Raw genomic sequence first — 23,621 nt, forward strand, 5'->3', positions numbered from 1 at the left:
CTGTGCAACTGGGTCCTGGACTTCCCTATTCCTAGGTGGTGAAGGTAGGACACAACATCTCCACTTCGCTGATCCTCAACACTGGGGCCCCACAAGGGTGCGTGCTCAGCCCCCTCCTGTACTCCCTGTTCACCCATGACTGCATGGCCAAGCACGCCTCCAACTCAATCATCAAGTTTGCAGACGACACAACAGTAGTAGGCTTGATTATCAACAATGACGAGTCCGCCTACAGGGAGGAGGTGAGGGCTCTGGGAGTGTGGTGCCATGAAAATAACCTCTCACTCAACATCAACAAAACAAAGGAGATGATCGTGGACTTCAGGAAACAGCAGAGGGTGCACCCCCCTATCCACATCGACGGGACCGCAGTGGAGAAGGTGGAAAGCTTCAAGTTCCTTGGCGTACACATCACAGACAAACTGAAATGGTCCACCCACGCAGACAGTGTGGTGAAGAAGGCGCAACAGAGCCTCTTCAACCTCAGGAGGCTGAAGAAATTTGGCTTATCACCAAAAACCCTCACAAACTTTTACAGGTGCACAATTGAGAGCATCCTGTCGAGCTGTATCACCGCTTGGTACGGCAACTGCACCGCCCACAACCGCAGGGCTCTCCAGAGGGTGGTGCGGTCTGCCGAACGCATTACCGGGGGCAAACTACCCGCCCTCCATGACACCTACATCACCCGATGTCACAGGAAGGCCAAAAAGATCATCAAGGACATCAACCACCCGAGCCACTGCCTGTTCACTCCGCTATCATCCAGAAGGCGAGGTCAGTACAGGTGCATCAAAGCTGGGACAGAGAGAATGAAAAACAGCTTCTATCTCAAGGCCATCAGACTGTTAAATAGCCATCACTAGCACATTAGAGGCTGCTGCTGCCTATTGAAATCACTGGCCACTTTTAGAAATAGAACACTAGTCACTTTAATAATGTTTACATATCTTGCACTACTCATCTCAGGAGTTCTCTCTGGTGTAGGCTCACACAGCTGAGGTGTTTCAGGGATGTCTTCTGCATTAACACTCATGTTGTCTGGTGATGGTGGTGGTGTTGTATGTGCCATGAAACTATTCACTGCTGAGACCATTTTCCATTTCCTACGTCTGTTTCGTTGAGAAATTCGCCACTGTCTTCTCATTTTTCGTTGTTCTCTTTTCGGCATTTCTGTCACAGATTTAACAACACCTTGTTGCTTTTTCTTCAGGGATCTTTCTCTGTCCTTCTTGAGGGACTCTGCATATTTAAGTGGATCTGATTTTATTCTTTCTCTGTATGATCTTGACCTCTGTGCTGTGGTATTGCTTGCCATCTTAAAGAAAGAGCCAAGACATCATGTCAAACCTACTTATCTATTGTTCTCTTATTTACCAACAATATTGTAATATTGTTAAAACTGTTTTTGAATTTAGTATCAGTATTATAGCCCAAATAATTTGCTGTTTAGCACGAACAATGTCATTTCCACCACAACCTGTCTTTACCACCACAATGAACACCGTGGTGGAAATGACTGTGGTGGAAATGACATTTCCCCACTTTCCCTCTAAAATCTCATGCTATGTTAGCCTGCTAATATTAGTTTTAGAGTTAGCATTAAATATACACAAATTACACATTATTAAATTAAATGTATCCAGTTATTTTTACGTCCATGTGAAATATGAGCTGTTTGGAAATGACGACCAATAAACATACTCTCAGTTTTACTCATATTTACCTTGATTTTTCTTCTTTTCATTACCCCCTGTAGAGGACACCATTTCATCCAGCCATGTGTTCCACTGTGGAGTTTCTGTTGCTATGGTTACTAAATATACAAACCTAAAACACTGATCCCAGGATTCTATTTTGTACAGTGTGGTGGAAATGACAGTGACCCCAAGGGACAAGGGTTCTATTTATGAAAAATATAGGAAAATGTGAATATGTATCACAATATATAATATGTAGAATTGAAATAAATGGTATTTTATCATTTGTACTTGAAATCTACATTATTTAAATATTTAATTTAGAATTAAGCGAGGTTGAAGATACAAAGTCTGGCTTAGGGACAGAGGGAAAACAGTAAAAACCATGCATAAAAGGCCTCATATTATATAATAAAAAGAATGATTGAGCCATGATACATTTTTTATAAGTTCCCCTTAGGGTGGAGTAAGTATGACAAAAACAAAAAAGAAGAAATGTTTTTTAGTTTTTATTATTTCATCCAGGGACAAGAAAAGTACCATAGTTAAAGAATCACCCATATACTGCATTCTATTCTATAATATTCTACTGTATCTTAGTCCATGCCGCTCTGTCATTGCTTGTCCATATATGGTTCGAATCCAGGCTCTGTCGCAGCCGGCCGCGACCGGGAGACTCATGGGCGGCGCACAATTGGCCCAGCGTCGTCCAGGGTAGGGGAGGGAATGGACCGCAGGGATGTAGCTCAGTTGATAGAGCATGGCGTTTGCAAAGCCAGGGTTGTGGGTTCGATTCCCACGGTGGGCCAGTATAAAAAAAAAAAATGTATTCACTAACGGTAAGTCGCTCTGGATAAGAGCGTCTGCTAAATGACTAAAATGTAAATGTAATATTCTTAAATCCCATTCCTTACTTTTTTTGTGTGTATTGGGTATATGTTGTGAAATTGTTAGATATTACTGCACTGTCGGAGCTAGAAGCACAAGCATTTCGCTACACCCGCTATAACATCTGCTAAACACGTGTATGTGACAAATACGATTTGATTTGATTATCTATGTCTGTTATATTTAATTTAACTCAAGCAATTAGGTCCTTGTTAAAGGGATAGTTTACCAAAAGTACAAAATTACATGTGGTTTCCTTATGCTTTAAGCATTCTATGGACAAGGTATGACAGCAAACCATGCTTTTCCAAATGTTTTGGCATGGAAAGGGCCAGGGAAACTGAACCAAAGCATGGATTGCTGTCATACCTTGTCCTTAGACTGCTCACAGGGGAAGAAAACCATTAGGCCAGAAATTACAGTCCACTTAGTATTTTATTGCAGATTTCAATTTACAAAAAAGTCACTTCGGTTAAGGAAGTGTTTCCAAACATGTGAACAAGTAATGAAGACGTCATGTTATATCAAACATCAGCAGCCAATATCAAATTGGATTGGTCAACAACAGGTCATTCATTCGTCTTTGGCCCTCGATTCGCTCCCCATACCGAACGGCAGAGGGCGTCATCGTTCACAAACGTTGGAAGCGCGATGCGGGTTGTTCGGTGAAATGTGATACTTGAGCCGCGAACCCATTGAGAAATTCGGCTTCTGCCATGACCGCACTTATCACCACCGCAAGCAGCTCCGTGCTGGAGACAGACATCATTTCTTCAGATTGACAGTATGCAGAGCAGCTGACGAGACCGTTACTTTTAATTCTCGACCCACTACCCCTGTCATTTTTCCATGTTCATAGTGCTAGACTTCAGAAACTAGTCGAACTGTTAGTTTTTGTAACTTTATCTGTAGCATTGAAACCTTGACGGGCTTTGTTTTGTTTGAGATACTTCTTCCATACTGTTGTTCCTCTCAAGGATGTGCAAAAGGATGGGTCATTTTATGAATCAGAAGAGGAGCCTTTTGGATGTTCTCTGCGTGTATTTGTCTGTTTCTGTAGTTCACTCCTACAACATTGACTTAGAACATGCTATTGTGTTCCGTGGACCTGACTCGAGTTTCTTTGGATACTCTGTTCTGGAGCACTATCATGACAATACGCGCTGGTAAGTCTCATAAGCTATCAAGAGGAAACAGGTAGGCCTATCAAGCTGTTATTGCAATGGGGACTGTTCATGCACTTATGTATCCCCGTTGCTTGACCATTAATGGCACGATTTGGTTGTTGCGCAATTGGTATGGATTGTATTTGGGCCATTCACATTTGTGCGCACTGTGCAACCTGCTTGCATATGTTGAAGAATAGCCTAATGATGTGAGCTATAGCCTACAAAATCACAACGTTAATAAGTGTAATTTTCGAAATCAATAGACTGTCTCAATTGACGGTGTGTGGATGAAGTTTGCTCAATAGTCTACTGCTGTGCGTAAACGCCTTTCTCTTGTTTAGAAAAACAGTCGATTTCTGTAACGGTGACATATAGTCTTATCTTAATTATGTCAACAGTTTGATTGATGTGCAGTGTTGCAGAATGTGCATGTTGTTTGGTTTCTTTTGCGTTTGGACCTTTGTTCTGTAGCAGCCTAGCCGACCTGTCCCAGATTACAGCATGTAGCAGCCTAGGTGACCTGTCCCAGATTCCAGCATGTAGCAGCCTAGCTGACCTGTCCCAGATTCCAGCATGTAGCAGCCTAGCTGACCTGTCCCAGATTCCAGCATGTAGCAGCCTAGCTTACCTGTCCCAGATTATAGCATGTAGCAGCCTAGCTGACCTGTCCCAGATTCAAGCATTTAGCAGCCTAGCCGACCTGTCCCAGATTCCAGCATGTAGCAGCCTAGCCGACCTGTCCCAGATTCCAGCATGTAGCAGCCTATTTGATCTGTCCCAGATTCCAGCATGTAGCAGCCTAGTTGACCTGTCCCTGGTCAGTCTATGTCATGGAAAGAGCAGGTGTTCCTAATGTTTTGTACACTCAGTGTGTACAAAACTCGGGTGGAATTGTGGAATTGTGAAAAAGGGGTGGAATTGTGAAAAAGTCACCAAAATTATTTATTTTTGGGAACTCCGGTTCCACATGTTCCCCCCCTGAATATAGGCATACTTGTCTTGAACATGGGGGGAATGACTCTGTGCTACAGTGGGTCTGATGAAGACGATAAAGAGATGCCATTATGCCACTTCATTGTGACAGGATGTGTGTTGTCACTGTATCCTTGACGCTGGGTGATCCTTCAAGGTGTTCTTATCTTCCTACTGTTCTCCTTCTTCACTGTGTGACATCATCATGACTGTCCCTCCCATTGTCTCTGTCTACAGGGTGCTGGTAGGGGCCCATTGTCTCTGTCTACAGTGTGCTGGTAGGGGCCCATTGTCTCTGTCTACAGGGTGCTGGTAGGGGCCCATTGTCTCTGTCTACAGGGTGCTGGTAGGGGCCCATTGTCTCTGTCTCCAGGGTGCTGGTAGGGGCCCATTGTCTCTGTCTCCAGGGTGCTGGTAGGGGCCCATTGTCTCTGTCTACAGGGTGCTGGTAGGGGCCCATTGTCTCTGTCTCCAGGGTGCTGGTAGGGGCCCATTGTCTCTGTCTACATGGTGCTGGTAGGGGCCCATTTTCTCTGTCTACAGTGTGCTGGTAGGGGCCCATTGTCTCTGTCTACATGGTGCTGGTAGGGGCCCATTGTCTCTGTCTACAGTGTGCTGGTAGGGGCCCATTGTCTCTGTCTACAGTGTGCTGGTAGGGGCCCATTGTCTCTGTCTACAGTGTGCTGGTAGGGGCCCATTGTCTCTGTCTACAGGGTGCTGGTAGCGGCCCATTGTTTCTGTCTACAGTGTGCTGGTAGGGGCCCATTGTCTCTGTCTACAGTGTGCTGGTAGGGGCCCATTGTCTCTGTCTACAGGCTGCTGGTAGGGGCCCATTGTCTCTGTCTACAGTGTGCTGGTAGGGGCCCATTGTCTCTGTCTACAGGCTGCTGGTAGGGGCCCATTGTCTCTGTCTACAGTGTGCTGGTAGGGGCCCATTGTCTCTGTCTACAGTGTGCTGGTAGGGGTCCATTGTCTCTGTATACAGTGTGCTGGTAGGGGCCCATTGTCTCTGTCTGCAGGGTGCTGGTAAGTGCCCATTGTCTCTGTCTACAGGGTGCTGGTAGGGGCCCATTGTCTCTGTCTACAGTGTGCTGGTAGGGGCCAATTGTCTCTGTCTACAGGGTGCTGGTAGGGGCCCATTGTCTCTGTCTACAGGGTGCTGGTAGGGGCCCATTGTCTCTGTCTACAGTGTGCTGGTAGGGGCCCATTGTCTCTGTCTACATGGGGCTGGTAGGGGCCCATTGTCTCTGTCTACAGGGGGCTGGTAGGGGCCCATTTTCTCTGTCTATAGTGTGCTGGTAGGGGCCCATAGTCTCTGTCTACAGTGTGCTGGTAGGGGCCCATTGTCTCTGTCTACAGGGTGCTGGTAGGGGCCATTGTCTGTCTACAGGGTGCTGGTAGGGGCCCATTGTCTCTGTCTACAGTGTGCTGGTAGGGGGCCATTGTCTCTGTCTACAGGGGGCTGGTAGGGGCCCATTGTCTCTGTCTACAGGGTGCTGGTAGGGGCCCATTTTCTCTGTCTATAGTGTGCTGGTAGGGGCCCATTGTCTCTGTCTACAGTGTGCTGGTAGGGGCCCATTGTCTCTGTCTACAGGGTGCTGGTAGGGGCCATTGTCTGTCTACAGGGTGCTGGTAGAGGCCCATTTTCTCTGTCTACAGTGTGCTGGTAGGGGCCCATTGTCTCTGTCTACAGGGTGCTGGTAGGGGCCCATTGTCTCTGTCTACAGGGTGCTGGTAGGGGCCCATTGTCTCTGTCTACAGTGTGCTGGTAGGGGGCCATTGTCTCTGTCTACAGGGGGCTGGTAGGGGCCCATTGTCTCTGTCTACAGGGTGCTGGTAGGGGCCCATTTTCTCTGTCTATAGTGTGCTGGTAGGGGCCCATTGTCTCTGTCTACAGTGTGCTGGTAGGGGCCCATTGTCTCTGTCTACAGGGTGCTGGTAGGGGCCATTGTCTGTCTACAGGGTGCTGGTAGAGGCCCATTTTCTCTGTCTACAGTGTGCTGGTAGGGGTCCATTTTCTCTGTCTACAGGGTGCTGGTAGAGGCCCATTTTCTCTGTCTACAGTGTGCTGGTAGGGGCCATTTTCTCTGTCTACAGTGTGCTGGTAGGGGCCCATTGTTTCCTTCTACAGTGTGCTGGTAGGGGCCCATTTTCTCTGTCTACAGTGTGCTGGTAGGGGCCATTTTCTCTGTCTACAGTGTGCTGGTAGGGGCCTAAGGCCAACTCTTCTTCTCCTCCTCCTTAATTATGTGACTGACTGTTGTAACCGGATGTGTTAAGTTTACACAATATGTTTGCTTCTGTCTAAAGGGTTCTGGTAGGGGCCCCCAAGGCCAACTCTTCCTACAGCAGCTCACTCCACACCCCGGGAGCCGTGTTCAAGTGCCGTGTCCACAGCAACCCAGAGAGACGCTGCACGGAGATGGACCTGGGCAGAGGTCAGTACTGAACCACGAACCACACAGTCACCACGGACCAGAGACTTATGGAGAACCACTGAACAACCACACATTATACTAACCCTAGGACCAGAGCCATACAGTAGCGTCATGCCCATAGGGGGCACAAAGGCATGTGCCCCCTCAGATTTGTCCTGTTTTAGAATTTTTCAGAATTTCAATTAATTACTAAACTTCAAGTTTTATCATAATTATTTCAAAAAAAATCTGTCAGCTATATTTTGTGAAGGGGGTACACTGACTGGAACAGGCAAATAGTAATATGTAATACTAGCCACCCAGCAATTTGATGAAGTTGGCTTTAGCTAGCCAGCTAGATAGATTCCCAATCTCCCAACCTTATAACTAGGTACCAAGCCAGTTAGAGTAGCTTGTTTAACAATCTTAGCTAAAATAACCTATGCATAAAAATATTTAAAAAATTAACGTATAATTAGGTGTAATGATTATGGCTCTAGATTGCAGGAAAAAGCTGTTTCATGTACTTCGTGCCCCATTTAACATACAGTGAGGGAAAAAAGTATTTGATCCCCTGCTGATTTTGTACGTTTGCCCACTGACAAAGACATGATCAGTCTATAATTTTAATGGTAGGTTTATTTGAACAGTGAGAGACAGAATAACAACAAAAAGATCCAGAAAAACGCATGTCAAAAATGTTATAAATTGATTTGCATTTTAATGAGGGAAATAAGTATTTGACCCCCTCTCAATCAGAAAGATTTCTGGCTCTCAGGTGTCTTTTATACAGGTAACGAGCTGAGATTAGGAGCACACTCTTAAAGGGAGTGCTCCTAATCTCAGTTTGTTACCTGTATAAAAGACACCTGTCCACAGAAGCAATCAATCAATCAGATTCCAAACTCTCCACCATGGCCAAGACCAAAGAGCTCTCCAAGGATGTCAGGGACAAGATTGTATACCTACACAAGGCTGGAATGGGCTGCAAGACTATTGCCAAGCATCTTGGTGAGAAGGTGACAACAGTTGGTGCGATTATTCGCAAATGGAAGAAACACAAAAGAACTGTCAATCTCCTTCGGCCTGGGGCTCCATGCAAGATCTCACCTCGTGGAGTTGCAATGATCATGAGAACGGTGAGGAATCAGCCCAGAACTTCACGGGAGGATCTTGTCAATGATCTCAAGGCAGCTGGGACCATAGTCACCAAGAAAACAATTGGTAACACACTACGCCGTGAAGGACTGAAATCCTGCAGCGCCCGCAAGGTCACCCTGCTCAAGAAAGCACATATATAGGCCCGTCTGAAGTTTGCCAATGAACATCTGAATGATTCAGAGGAGAACTGGGTGAAAGTGTTGTGGTCAGATGAGACCAAAATTGAGCTCTTTGGCATGAACTCAACTCGCCGTGTTTGGAGGAGGAGGAATGCTGCCTATGACCCCAAGAACACCATCCCCACCGTCAAACATGAAGGTGGAAACATTATGCTTTGGGGGTGTTTTTCTGCTAAGGGGACAGGACAACTTCACCGCATCAAAGGGACGATGGACGGGCCATGTACCGTCAAATCTTGGGTGAGAACCTCCTTCCCTCAGCCAGGGCATTGAAAATGGGTCGTGGATGGGTATTCCAGCACGACAATGACCCAAAACACACGGCCAAGGCAACAAAGGAGTGGCACAAGAAGAAGCACATTAAGGTCCTGGAGTGGCCTAGCCAGTCTCTAGACCTTAATCCCATAGAAAATCTGTGGAGGGAGCTGAAGGTTTGAGTTGCCAAACGTCAGCCTTGAAACCTTAATGACTTGGAGAAGATCTGCAAAGAGGAGTGGGACAAAATCCCTCCTGAGATGTGTGCAAACCTGGTGGCCAACTACAAGAAACGTCTGACCTCTGTGATTGCCAACAAGGGTTTTGCCACCAAGTACTAAGTCATGTTTTGCAGAGGGGTCAAATACTTATTTCCCTCATTAAAATGCAAATCAATTTATAACATTTTTGACATGCGTTTTTCTGGATTTTGTTGTTGTTATTCTGTCTCTCACTGGTCAAATAAACCTACCATTAAAATTATAGACTGATCATGTCTTTGTCAGTGGGCAAACGTACAAAATCAGCAGGGGATCAAATACTTTTTTCCTTCACTGTACAAATTACCTCGATTAACCTGTATCCCTGCACATTGTACCAGTACCCCCTGCACATTGTACCAGTACCCCCTGTATATTGTACCAGTACCCCCTGTATATTGTACCAGTACCCCCTGTATATTGTACCAGTACCCCCTGTATATTGTACCAGTACCCCCTGTATATTGTACCAGTACCCCCTGTATATTGTACCAGTACCCCCTGTATATTGTACCAGTACCCCCTGTATATTGTACCAGTACCCCCTGTATATTGTACCAGTACCCCCTGTATATTGTACCAGTACCCCCTGTATATTGTACCAGTACCCCCTGTATATTGTACCAGTACCCCCTGTATATTGTACCAGTACCCCCTGTATATTGTACCAGTACCCCCTGTATATTGTACCAGTACCCCCTGTATATTGTACCAGTACCCCCTGTATATTGTACCAGTACCCCCTGTCTATTGCCTCATTATTGTTATTTTTATAACTTTAGTATCTTAACTCTATTTTCTTAAAACTGCATTGTTGGTTAAGGGCTTGTATGTAAGCATTTCATGGTAACGTCTACACCTGTTGTATTCGGCACGTGACAAATACAATTTGATTTTGATTTGATTTGACACACACACACTACATGGGCTTGTCAACACTGATAAAAGGCTGCCAGGTATTCAGACCATGGCCTGACATTGTCAGACTGTTCCACCATAAACCTCACTTGAACCTGGGTTGAACCCAGGTTGTCCCTATGCCATAAGACTGTGTTAGCTTGATGAGCTAAAGCCAAGGCATTATCTAAGGGCAGCTAACACAAGTCCTCAGACCTCAAGCAAGGTCAGTCATCATGGGAACATAGATCAACTTCAGAGCTAGTAGTTAGAACCGTATTAGAGACTGTCTCTAGGTATCCCTTTCATCTGTTGGCTCCCAGAGGTTAGAGCTGTATTAGAGACTGTCTCTAGGCATCCCTTTCATCTGTTGGCTCCCAGAGGTTAGAGCTGTATTAGAGACTGTCTCTAGGCATCCCTTTCATCTGTTGGCTCCCAGAGGTTAGAGCTGTATTAGAGACTGTCTCTAGGCATCCCTTTCATCTGTTGGCTCCCAGAGGTTAGAGCTGTATTAGAGACTGTCTCTAGGCATCCCTTTCATCTGTTGGCTCCCAGAGGTTAGAGCTGTATTAGAGACTGTCTCTAGGTATCCCTTTCATCTGTTGGCTCCCAGAGGTTAGAGCTGTATTAGAGACTGTCTCTAGGCATCCCTTTCATCTGTTGGCTCCCAGAGGTTAGAGCTGTATTAGAGACTGTCTCTAGGTATCCCTTTCATCTGTTGGCTCCCAGAGGTTAGAGCTGTATTAGAGACTGTCTCTAGGCATCCCTTTCATCTGTTGGCTCCCAGAGGTTAGAGCTGTATTAGAGACTGTCTCTAGGCATCCCTTTCACTGTTGGCTCCCAGAGGTTAGAGCTGTATTAGAGACTGTCTCTAGGCATCCCTTTCATCTGTTGGCTCCCAGAGGTTAGAGCTGTATTAGAGACTGTCTCTAGGCATCCCTTTCATCTGTTGGCTCCCAGAGGTTAGAGCTGTATTAGAGACTGTCTCTAGGCATCCCTTTCATCTGTTGGCTCCCAGAGGTTAGAGCTGTATTAGAGACTGTCTCTAGGTATCCCTTTCATATGTTGGCTCCCAGAGGTTAGAGCTGTATTAGAGACTGTCTCTAGGTATCCCTTTCATCTGTTGGCTCCCAGAGGTTAGAGCTGTATTAGAGACTGTCTCTAGGTATTCCTTTCATCTGTTGGCTCCCAGAGGTTAGAGCTGTATTAGAGACTGTCTCTAGGCATCCCTTTCATCTGTTGGCTCCCAGAGGTTAGAGCTGTATTAGAGACTGTCTCTAGGCATCCCTTTCATCTGTTGGCTCCCAGAGGTTAGAGCTGTATTAGAGACTGTCTCTAGGCATCCCTTTCATCTGTTGGCTCCCAGAGGTTAGAGCTGTATTAGAGACTGTCTCTAGGTATCCCTTTCATCTGTTGGCTCCCAGAGGTTAGAGCTGTATTAGAGACTGTCTCTAGGCATCCCTTTCACTGTTGGCTCCCAGAGGTTAGAGCTGTATTAGAGACTGTCTCTAGGCATCCCTTTCATCTGTTGGCTCCCAGAGGTTAGAGCTGTATTAGAGACTGTCTCTAGGCATCCCTTTCATCTGTTGGCTCCCAGAGGTTAGAGCTGTATTAGAGACTGTCTCTAGGCATCCCTTTCATCTGTTGGCTCCCAGAGGTTAGAGCTGTATTAGAGACTGTCTCTAGGCATCCCTTTCATCTGTTGGCTCCCAGAGGTTAGAGCTGTATTAGAGACTGTCTCTAGGTATCCCTTTCATCTGTTGGCTCCCAGAGGTTAGAGCTGTATTAGAGACTGTCTCTAGGTATCCCTTTCATCTGTTGGCTCCCAGAGGTTAGAGCTGTATTAGAGACTGTCTCTAGGTATTCCTTTCATCTGTTGACTCCCAGAGGAAGTGACTCGGTCAATAAAAAAGTGGTCAGATGAAGCAGATGCTAAGCTACAGGACTGTTTTGCTACCACAGACTGGAATATGTTCCGGGATTCTTCCGATGGCTTTGAGGAGTACACCACATCAGTCACTGGCTTCATCAATAAGTGCATCGATGACATCGTCCCCACAGTGACTGTACGTACATACCCCAACCAGAAGCCATGGATTACAGGCAACATCCGCACTGAGCTAAAGGGTAGAGCTGCCGCTTTCAAGGAGCGGGACTCTAACCCGGAAGCTTATAAGAAATCCCGCTATGCCCTCCGACGAACCATCAAACAGGCAAAGAGTCAGTACAGGACTAAGATTAAATCATACTACACCGGCTCTGACGCTCGTCGGATGTGGCAGGGCTTGAAAACTATTACAGACTACAAAGGGAAGCACAGCCGCGAGCTGCCCAGTGACACAAGCCTACCAGACGAGCTAAATTACTTCTATGCTCGCTTCGAGGCAAGTAACACTGAAACATGCATGAGAGCATTAGCTGTTCTGGATGACTGTGTGATCACGCTCTCCATAGCCAAATTGAGTAAGACCTTTAAACAGGTCAACATTCACAAGGCTGCAGGGCCAGACGGATTACCAGGACGTGTACTCCGAGCATGCACTGACCAACTGGCAAGTGTCTTCACTGACATTTTCAACCTCTCCCTGTCTGAGTCTGTAATACCAACATGTTTCAAGCAGAACACCATAGTCCCTGTGCCCAAGAACACCAAGGTAACCTGCCTAAATGACTACCAACCCATTGCACTGACGTCTGTAGCCATGAAGTGCTTTGAGAGGCTGGTCATGGCTCACATCAACACCATTGTCCCAGAAACCCTAGACCCACTCCAATTTGCATATCGCCCCAACAGATCCACAGATGATGCAATCTCTATTGCGCTCCACACTGCCATTTCACACCTGGAGAAAAGGAACACTTATGTGAGAATGCTATTAATTGACTACAGCTCAGCGTTCAACACCATAGTGCCCTCAAAGTTCATCACTAAGCTAAGGACCCTGGGACTAAACACCTCCCTCTGCAACTGGATCCTGGACTTCCTGACGGGCCGCCCCCAGGTGGAAAGGGTAGGTAACAACACCTATTCCCCCTAAGGAGACTGAAAAGATTTGGCATGGGTCCTCAGATCCTTAAAAGGTTCTACAGCTGCAGCATCGAGAGCATCCTGACTGGTTGCATCACTGCCTGGTATGGCAACTGCTCGGCCTCCGACCGCAAGGCACTACAGAGGGTAGTGCGTACGGCCCAGTACATCACTGGGGCCAAGCGTCCTGCCATCCAGGACCTCTATACCAGGCGGTGTCAGAGGAAGGCCCTAAAAATTGTCAAAGACTCCAGCCACCCTAGCCATAGACTGTTCCCTCTGCTACCGCACGGCAAGCGGTACCGGAGCACCAAGTCTAGGTCCAAAAGGCTTCTAAACAGCTTCTACCCCCAAGCCATAAGACTCCTGAACATCTAATCAAATGGCTACCCAGACTATTTGCATTGCCCCCCCCCCAACCCTCTTTTACGCTGCTGCTACTCTCTGTTTATCATCTATGCATAGTCACTTTAACTCTACCTGCATGTTCATATTACCCCAATTACCTGGACTAACCGGTGCCCCCACACATTGACTCGGTACCGGTACCCCCTGTATATATCCTTGCTATTGTTATATTTACTGCTGCTCTTTAATTATTTGTTACTTTTATTTCGTATTATTTTATATTGTGTTTATTGTGTGATTTTTTGTGGGGGTATTCTTTCTTAAAACTGCATTGTTGGTTAAGGGCTTGTAAGTAAGCATTTCACTGTAAGGTCTACACCTGTTGTATTCGGCGCATGTGACAAATAAAATTTGATTTGATTTTGATGGGAAAGACGTCCTCTTTGGAACACCATATTACAGTCGTTGTTAACACACTGCTGTCTTCTGTACCGCTCCTGCAGGGAATAAGCCCCGGGAGTCTTGTGGGAAGACGTGCCAGGGAGACAGGGATGATGAGTGGATGGGGGTCAGCCTCGCCCGGCAGGACAAACCCAACGGCAAAATACTGGTGAGTTCAAAGGTCAAAGTTCACAGTACAGCCCTGATCATCTGTTTGAATCATCCGTTTCATCTGTGTATCCTTAAATCTGAACTTGCACATTGGATTGTCTGGAGGTTGTTTCCACCATTTTGGAGAAGGGATGAGAAGAGGGGAGGAGGGTAGAGGAGAAGGGAGGAGGAGGGTGGAGAAGGGTGGAGGAGGGTGGAGAAGGGTGGATAAGGAGGTAGGAGGAGGTTGGAGAAGGGATTAGGAGAGTGGAGGAGAAGGGAGGAGAAGGGAGGTGGAGAAGGGTGGAGTCTCTGTTGTATTTGTTATTTCCAATAACAGAGAACAATAACAGAAAACAATAACTGAAAACCTAGTTACTTCAGCTATTGTTTCACATAAAACATGTATGCTTGCAAAAGCTGCCAGGTTTAAACCACTATCATTGTTACAAATGTCTTTCCATTAACCATATACTTAAACCCCAGCTGTTCCTAACATCTAAATGCTCTCTAACAGGCAAAAGCATTTTCCCTCCATTCTTTGGTTTTCAAGTAGAGGCACATGTTTTTGGCAACGCTGCATGATTGTTTTGAATTGGATAAGTGGACACAACTTAATTCCAAATAATTTACTTATACGCCACGGCGACTGTGTAAGTACTCATTTAGTTGTTTATTTTTGGATTTCCTTCTTTGTTTAATTCTGTTTTATTTGTGAGCTTTTGTGTGTGTGTTTGTGCGGCTGTGCGTGTGTGTGGCTGTGCGTGTGTGTCTGTGTGCATGTGCGTGAGACGTGCATGTAAAAATCTATGTTTTCTTGTGATGGTTATTGTCGTAGATTGCTGTGAACCATGCATGCCGCTATCATTCTGTTAGCAGTTGAAGTTAAAAACACCTATTTAATCTTAAAGTAATCAACAGACCAACTATTGGTAGTAGTAATGTCTAAAGTGTTAGTATGGCTGTGGATTTTCACTCCAGGGTCTCTATTTGGAGCTTCACTCCCAGATCAGAGGGCAGCTGGCTGGGTATATTTAGGCTTCAGTCCCTGGCCCCTCCACGGTGGTCGTCTCCTAACCTTACTTTCATGAAGTGTTAACTCCTGCAGCCTGCAGAGGGTGATGAAGGAACCAAGCCTCTCTCTTTGGCCCTAAAGCCTGTCTCTGGCCCTGGGGGACATTACAGGACCCTGAAGCCTGCCTCTGGCCCTGGGGGACATTACAGGGCCCTGAAGCCTGTCTCTGGCCCTGGGGGGCATTACAGGGCCCTGAAGCCTGTTTTTTGCCATGGTCATTCTCCATTTCAATGCTTCCATTATCTGTTCATTGCAGAGGGAGTATATTGGCATAATGTTCAAACCACTTCCAATGGTTATTATTCATCATTCACCTTATCCCTTGAAAGAACCTTTAAGTATTTAACATTTTGTTTTCCCTTACAGATCGTTTATAGATGTTCATCTAACTATCAACCTGACCCTAACTCAAGTTGTTGCTTATCAACAGAGTTTCAGTTGATAGTTTGTTGATAGTTTCAGCATCTGTAGAGCATCTGTAAAAGGATTAATCAAATAAAGTGATACAAAAACAATGGAGTGGCAGTTTGTCCAAGTAGTTGATGTAAACTGTCCATCAGGTTTGGTGATAACAGAAAGGTAGTGATGTTCAGGAGCCATGTGTCCCTGTAGATGCCTGCTGACGTTTGTTTTTATCTCATCTGAATGGACTCAGTGACTCACGCTTCTCTGCAAGAGGAGAGGACCGGCTGCTTGGCTGTATGCATCAAACAAGCGAGTGCTGGTCTAGGATCAGTTTTGTATTTCAAATCACAATGAATAAGATTACATGGACAGGGGGTACCTGATCTTAGATCAGCGCTTCTACTCTGAGATGTTTGATACATACAGCCCCTGAGCTACAGTTATTTCATCTGTGTGTTACTGAAGGAAGGCCTAAAGTTTAACCAATCAGCTGTCTTTAACTGAAGGCCTAAACCAATCAGCTCTCAGACAGGACAGTAGCATGTATGACAATGGAACAGCTCCATATTTTGGTCTCTGATCCTGGTATAATCTACTGGTACTTTGGAGCGAGCAGGCATACTGCTTGTGTTCAAGTACTGTTGGAACATCAATAGTACTGCTAGCGTTGTAGGCCAGACTGCTCTGCTAGTGCTGTAGGTCAGACTGCTAACGCTGTAGGCCAGACTGCTCTGCTAGTGCTGTAGGCCAGACTGCTCTGCAGCGCTGTAGGCCAGACTGCTCTGCTAGTGCTGTAGGCAAGACTGCTCTTCTAGTGCTGTAGGTCAGACTTCTCTGCTAGTGCTGTAGGTCAGACTGCTAACGCTGTAGGCCAGACTGCTCTGCTAGTGCTGTAGGTCAGACTTCTCTGCTAATGCTGTAGGTCAGACTGCAAACGCTGTAGGCCAGACTGCTCTGCTAGCGCTGCAGGCCAGACTGCTCTGCTAGTGCTGTAGGCCAGACTGCTCTGCTAGTGCTGTAGGCCAGACTGCTCTGCTAGTGCTGTAGGTCAGACTGCTAACGCTGTAGGCCAGACTGCTCTGCTAGTGCTGTAGGTCAGACTTCTCTGCTAGTGCTGTAGGTCAGACTGCAAACGCTGTAGGCCAGACTGCTCTGCTAGCGCTGTAGGCCAGACTGCTCTGCTAGTGCTGTAGGCTAGACTGCTCTGCTAGTGCTGTAGGTCAGACTGCTAACGCTGTAGACCAGACTGCTCTGCTAGCGCTGTAGGCCAGACTGCTCTGCTAGTGCTGTAGGTCAGACTGCTAACGCTGTAGCCAAGACTGCTCTGCTAGCGCTGTAGGCCAGACTGCTATGCTAGCGCTGTAGGCCAGACTGCTCTGCTAGTGCTGTAGGCCAGACTGCTCTGCTAGTGCTGTAGGTCAGACTGCTAACGCTGTAGGTCAGACTGCTAACGCTGTAGGCCAGACTGCTCTGCTAGCGCTGTAGGCCAGACTGCTCTGCTAGCGCTGTAGGCCAGACTGCTCTGCTAGCGCTGTAGGCCAGACTGCTCTGTTAGAGATTTAGGCCAGACTGCTCTGCTAGCGCTTTAGGCCAGACTGCTCTGTTAGCGCTGTAGGCCAGACTGCTCTGCTAGCACTGTAGGCCAGACTGCTCTGTTAGCGATGTAGGCCAGACTGCTCTGTTAGCGCTTTAGGTCATACTGCTCTGCTAGTGCTGTAGGCCAGACTGCTCTGCTAGCGCTGTAGGCCAGACTGCTCTGCTCTAAAACACATCACTCTTTCTCAACACAGCCATCCTTCTGCCAGACAGTCATCTGAAGTCCCTCTATGTCCACAATCTGATGCACAACTCTTCTACCTGCTTCAAATGGCTGTGTAACAGACTGGAGTGTGGGTGGGTGGGTGCGGAAAAGCCTCAAGAACATAACTGTCTGGGAATACGGTGCCATTTGGCGCACAGTCTAAAGTATGACCATATTTCTGTGGCATTATTTGTGCAAAGAAGCTTGGAGGCCGTTGCCATAGTTTCCTATTTCCTTACACACACACACACTTAATGTTTATCCAAAACACAAGAGGCTAAATGATTCTTTGAGGAATACTGTCAACGTGCTATATTAATGAAGAAAACAACTTTCTGGGACCGGAGGGATTTTTACTTCCTATTCCCACTCCCACAATAGAAACAGAGGAGAAGAGGAGTTCACTTCTTCTATTTACTGTGTGCTGTTTACCTTTGTATCACAAACATTGAGTTGTTTAAAAAACTGCACTATAAAGTTTTGAATGTCAGTTGAATTCACTTCTTTTGGGGATTTTCTTGATTGTGATTTACAGTGCTTGTCTATTTACCTCTGTGAGTTTGTTCCACAATGGGCTGCTTGAACTCATTGCACTCTGGAGCATCATGTCCTCTTTGTGTTCATAGCCCAGAGGAACATTACAGTAGAGAACTGTTAGAACTCAGTTATTACAGTAGAGAACTGTTAGAACTCAGTTGAGGGGCATTACAGTAGAGAACTGTTAGAACGCAGTTATTACAGTAGAGAACTGTTAGAACTCAGTTGAGGGGCATTACAGTAGAGAACTGTTAGAACGCAGTTATTACAGTAGAGAACTGTTAGAACTCAGTTATTACAGTAGAGAACTGTTAGAACTCAGTTGAGGGGCATTACAGTAGAGAACTGTTAGAACTCAATTGAGGAGCATTACAGTAGAGAACTGTTAGAACTCAGTTATTACAATAGAGAACTGTTAGAACTCAGTTATTACAGTAGAGAACTGTTAGAACTCAGTTATTACAGTAGATAACTGTTAGAACTCAGTTGAGGGGCATTACAGTAGAGAACTGTTAGACCTCAGTTGAGGGGCATTACAGTAGAGAACTGTTAGAATTCAGTTGAGGAGCATTACAGTAGAGAACTGTTAGAACTCAGTTATTACAGTAGAGAACTGTTAGAACTCAGTTGAGGAGCATTACAGTAGAGAACTGTTAGAATTCAGTTGAGGAGCATTACAGTAGAGAACTGTTAGAACTCAGTTATTACAGTAGAGAACTGTTAGAACTCAGTTGAGGAGCATTACAGTAGAGAACTGTTAGAACTCAGTTATTACAGTAGAGAACTGTTAGAACTCAGTTGAGGGGCATTACAGTAGAGAACTGTTAGAATTCAGTTGAGGAGCATTACAGTAGAGAACTGTTAGAACTCAGTTATTACAGTAGAGAACTGTTAGAACTCAGTTGAGGAGCATTACAGTAGAGAACTGTTAGAACTCAGTTATTACAGTAGAGAACTGTTAGAACTCAGTTGAGGGGCATTACAGTAGAGAACTGTTAGAACGCAGTTATTACAGTAGAGAACTGTTAGAACTCAGTTATTACAGTAGAGAACTGTTAGAACTCAGTTGAGGGGCATTACAGTAGAGAACTGTTAGAACTCAATTGAGGAGCATTACAGTAGAGAACTGTTAGAACTCAGTTATTACAATAGAGAACTGTTAGAACTCAGTTATTACAATAGAGAACTGTTAGAACTCAGTTATTACAGTAGAGAACTGTTAGAACTCAGTTATTACAGTGGAGAACTGTTAGAACTCAGTCATTACAGTAGAGAACTGTTAGAACTCAGTTATTACAGTAGAGAACTGTTAGAACTCAGTTGAGGGGCATTACAGTAGAGAACTGTTAGAATTCAGTTGAGGGGCATTACAGTAGAGAACGGTTAGAACTCAGTTATTACAGTAGAGAACTGTTAGAACTCAGTCATTACAGTAGAGAACTGTTAGAACTCAGTTATTACAGTAGAGAACTGTTAGAACCCAGTTGAGGGGCATTACAGTAGAGAACTGTTAGAACTCAGTTGAGGGGCATTACAGTAGAGAACTGTTAGAACTCAGTTATTACAGTAGAGAACTGTTAGAACTCAGTTAAGGGGCATTACAGTAAAGAACTGTTAGAACTCAGTTATTACAGTAGAGAACTGTTAGAACTCAGTTGAGGAGTATTACAGTAGAGAACTGTTAGAACTCAGTTATTACAGTAGAGAACGGTTAGAACTCAGTTGAGGAGTATTACAGTAGAGAACTGTTAGAACTCAGTTATTACAGTAGAGAACTGTTAGAACTCAGTTATTACAGTAGAGAACTGTTAGAACTCAGTTATTACAGTAGATAACTGTTAGACTCAGTTATTACAGTAGATAACTGTTAGAACTCAGTTATTACAGTAGAGAACTGTTAGAACTTAGTTATTACAGTAGAGAACTGTTAGAACTCAGTTATTACAGTAGAGAACTGTTAGAACTCAGTTGAGGGGCATTACAGTAGAGAACTGTTAGAACGCAGCTTTACAGTAGAGAACTGTTAGAACTCAGTTATTACAGTAGAGAACTGTTAGAACTCAGTTGAGGGGCATTACAGTAGAGAACTGTTAGAACTCAGTTGAGGGGCATTACAGTAGAGAACTGTTAGAACTCAGTTATTACAGTAGAGAACTGTTAGAACTCAGTTGAGGGGCATTACAGTAGAGAACTGTTAGAACTCAGTTATTACAGTAGAGAACTGTTAGAACCCAGTTGAGGGGCATTACAGTAGAGAACTGTTAGAACTCAGTTGAGGGGCATTACAGTAGAGAACTGTTAGAACTCAGTTATTACAGTAGAGAACTGTTAGAACACAGTTAAGGGGCATTACAGTAAAGAACTGTTAGAACTCAGTTATTACAGTAGAGAACTGTTAGAACTCAGTTGAGGGGCATTACAGTAGAGAACTGTTAGAACTCAGTTATTACAGTAGAGAACTGTTAGAACTCAGTTGAGGGGCATTACAGTAGAGAACTGTTAGAACTCAGTTATTACAGTAGAGAACTGTTAGAACTCAGTTGAGGGGCATTACAGTAGAGAACTGTTAGAACGCAGTTATTACAGTAGAGAACTGTTAGAACTCAGTTATTACAGTAGAGAACTGTTAGAACTCAGTTGAGGGGCATTACAGTAGAGAACTGTTAGAACTCAGTTATTACAGTAGAGAACTGTTAGAACCCAGTTGAGGGGCATTACAGTAGAGAACTGTTAGAACTCAGTTGAGGAGCATTACAGTAGAGAACTGTTAGAACTCAGTTATTACAATAGAGAACTGTTAGAACTCAGTTATTACAGTAGAGCACTGTTAGAACTCAGTTATTACAGTAGATAACTGTTAGAACTCAGTTGAGGGGCATTACAGTAGAGAACTGTTAGACCTCAGTTATTACAGTAGAGAACGGTTAGAACTCAGTTATTACAGTAGAGAACTGTTAGAACTCAGTTATTACAGTAGAGAACTGTTAGAACCCAGTTGAGGGGCATTACAGTAGAGAACTGTTAGAACTCAGTTGAGGGGCATTACAGTAGAGAACTGTTAGAACTCAGTTATTACAGTAGAGAACTGTTAGAACACAGTTAAGGGGCATTACAGTAAAGAACTGTTAGAACTCAGTTATTACAGTAGAGAACTGTTAGAACTCAGTTAAGGGGTATTACAGTAGAGAACTGTTAGAACTCAGTTGAGGAGTATTACAGTAGAGAACTGTTAGAACTCAGTTATTACAGTAGAGAACTGTTAGAACTCAGTTATTACAGTAGATAACTGTTAGAACTCAGTTATTACAGTAGAGAACTGTTAGAACTTAGTTATTACAGTAGAGAACTGTTAGAACTCAGTTATTACAGTAGAGAACTGTTAGAACACAGTTAAGGGGCATTACAGTAAAGAACTGTTAGAACTCAGTTATTACAGTAGAGAACTGTTAGAACTCAGTTAAGGGGTATTACAGTAGAGAACTGTTAGAACTCAGTTGAGGAGTATTACAGTAGAGAACTGTTAGAACTCAGTTATTACAGTAGAGAACTGTTAGAACTCAGTTATTACAGTAGATAACTGTTAGACTCAGTTATTACAGTAGATAACTGTTAGAACTCAGTTATTACAGTAGAGAACTGTTAGAACTCAGATGAGGGGCATTACAGTAGAGAACTGTTAGAACTCCGTTATTACAGTAGAGAACTGTTAGAACACAGTTAAGGGGCATTACAGTAAAGAACTGTTAGAACTCAGTTATTACAGTAGAGAACTGTTAGAACTCAGTTAAGGGGTATTACAGTAGAGAACTGTTAGAACTCAGTTGAGGAGTATTACAGTAGAGAACTGTTAGAACTCAGTTATTACAGTAGAGAACTGTTAGAACTCAGTTATTACAATAGAGAACTGTTAGAACTCAGTTATTACAGTGGAGAACTGTTAGAACTCAGTCATTACAGTAGAGAACTGTTAGAACTCAGTTATTACAGTAGAGAACTGTTAGAACTCAGTTATTACAGTAGATAACTGTTAGAATTCAGTTGAGGGGCATTACAGTAGAGAACGGTTAGAACTCAGTTATTACAGTAGAGAACTGTTAGAACTCAGTCATTACAGTAGAGAACTGTTAGAACTCAGTTATTACAGTAGAGAACTGTTAGAACCCAGTTGAGGGGCATTACAGTAGAGAACTGTTAGATCTCAGTTGAGGGGCATTACAGTAGAGAACTGTTAGAACTCAGTTATTACAGTAGAGAACTGTTAGAACTCAGTTAAGGGGCATTACAGTAAAGAACTGTTAGAACTCAGTTATTACAGTAGAGAACTGTTAGAACTCAGTTAAGGGGTATTACAGTAGAGAACTGTTAGAACTCAGTTGAGGAGTATTACAGTAGAGAACTGTTAGAACTCAGTTATTACAGTAGAGAACTGTTAGAACTCAGTTATTACAGTAGATAACTGTTAGAACTCAGTTATTACAGTAGAGAACTGTTAGAACTTAGTTATTACAGTAGAGAACTGTTAGAACTCAGTTATTACAGTAGAGAACTGTTAGAACACAGTTAAGGGGCATTACAGTAAAGAACTGTTAGAACTCAGTTATTACAGTAGAGAACTGTTAGAACTCAGTTAAGGGGTATTACAGTAGAGAACTGTTAGAACTCAGTTGAGGAGTATTACAGTAGAGAACTGTTAGAACTCAGTTATTACAGTAGAGAACTGTTAGAACTCAGTTATTACAGTAGATAACTGTTAGACTCAGTTATTACAGTAGATAACTGTTAGAACTCAGTTATTACAGTAGAGAACTGTTAGAACTTAGTTATTACAGTAGAGAACTGTTAGAACTCAGTTATTACAGTAGAGAACTGTTAGAACTCAGTTGAGGGGCATTACAGTAGAGAACTGTTAGAACGCAGTTATTACAGTAGAGAACTGTTAGAACTCAGTTGAGGGGCATTACAGTAGAGAACTGTTAGAACTCAGTTATTACAGTAGAGAACTGTTAGAACTCAGTTGAGGGGCATTACAGTAGAGAACTGTTAGAACTCAGTTATTACAGTAGAGAACTGTTAGAACCCAGTTGAGGGGCATTACAGTAGAGAACTGTTAGAACTCAGTTGAGGAGCATTACAGTAGAGAACTGTTAGAACTCAGTTATTACAATAGAGAACTGTTAGAACTCAGTTGAGGGGCATTACAGTAGAGAACTGTTAGAACTCAGTTGAGGGGCATTACAGTAGAGAACTGTTAGAACTCAGTTATTACAGTAGAGAACTGTTAGAACTCAGTTGAGGGGCATTACAGTAGAGAACTGTTAGAACTCAGTTATTACAGTAGAGAACTGTTAGAACCCAGTTGAGGGGCATTACAGTAGAGAACTGTTAGAACTCAGTTGAGGGGCATTACAGTAGAGAACTGTTAGAACTCAGTTATTACAGTAGAGAACTGTTAGAACACAGTTAAGGGGCATTACAGTAAAGAACTGTTAGAACTCAGTTATTACAGTAGAGAACTGTTAGAACTCAGTTGAGGGGCATTACAGTAGAGAACTGTTAGAACTCAGTTATTACAGTAGAGAACTGTTAGAACTCAGTTGAGGGGCATTACAGTAGAGAACTGTTAGAACTCAGTTATTACAGTAGAGAACTGTTAGAACTCAGTTGAGGGGCATTACAGTAGAGAACTGTTAGAACGCAGTTATTACAGTAGAGAACTGTTAGAACTCAGTTATTACAGTAGAGAACTGTTAGAACTCAGTTGAGGGGCATTACAGTAGAGAACTGTTAGAACTCAGTTATTACAGTAGAGAACTGTTAGAACCCAGTTGAGGGGCATTACAGTAGAGAACTGTTAGAACTCAGTTGAGGAGCATTACAGTAGAGAACTGTTAGAACTCAGTTATTACAATAGAGAACTGTTAGAACTCAGTTATTACAG

General features: G+C 44.1%; 1 protein-coding gene across 1 annotated transcript in view; it reads left to right on the forward strand.

The window, feature by feature from the left end:
* Positions 1–3,566: 3,566 nt before the first annotated feature.
* itga9 (integrin, alpha 9) overlaps positions 3,567–23,621 on the forward strand; it is a gene marked incomplete at its 5' end in the record, with an annotated part of 212,985 nt that continues 192,930 nt past the window's right edge. Inside the window, 3 exons of the mRNA XM_084165747.1 lie at positions 3,567–3,754; positions 7,040–7,167; positions 13,778–13,884. Coding sequence (XP_084021873.1) covers positions 3,567–3,754; positions 7,040–7,167; positions 13,778–13,884 — 423 coding nt within the window. The remainder of the gene's footprint in view (positions 3,755–7,039; positions 7,168–13,777; positions 13,885–23,621) is intronic.

The sequence above is a fragment of the Coregonus lavaretus genome (genome assembly GCF_964263955.1).
Source record: "Coregonus lavaretus genome assembly, chromosome: 1".
In the NCBI taxonomy this organism is placed as follows: domain Eukaryota; kingdom Metazoa; phylum Chordata; class Actinopteri; order Salmoniformes; family Salmonidae; genus Coregonus; species Coregonus lavaretus.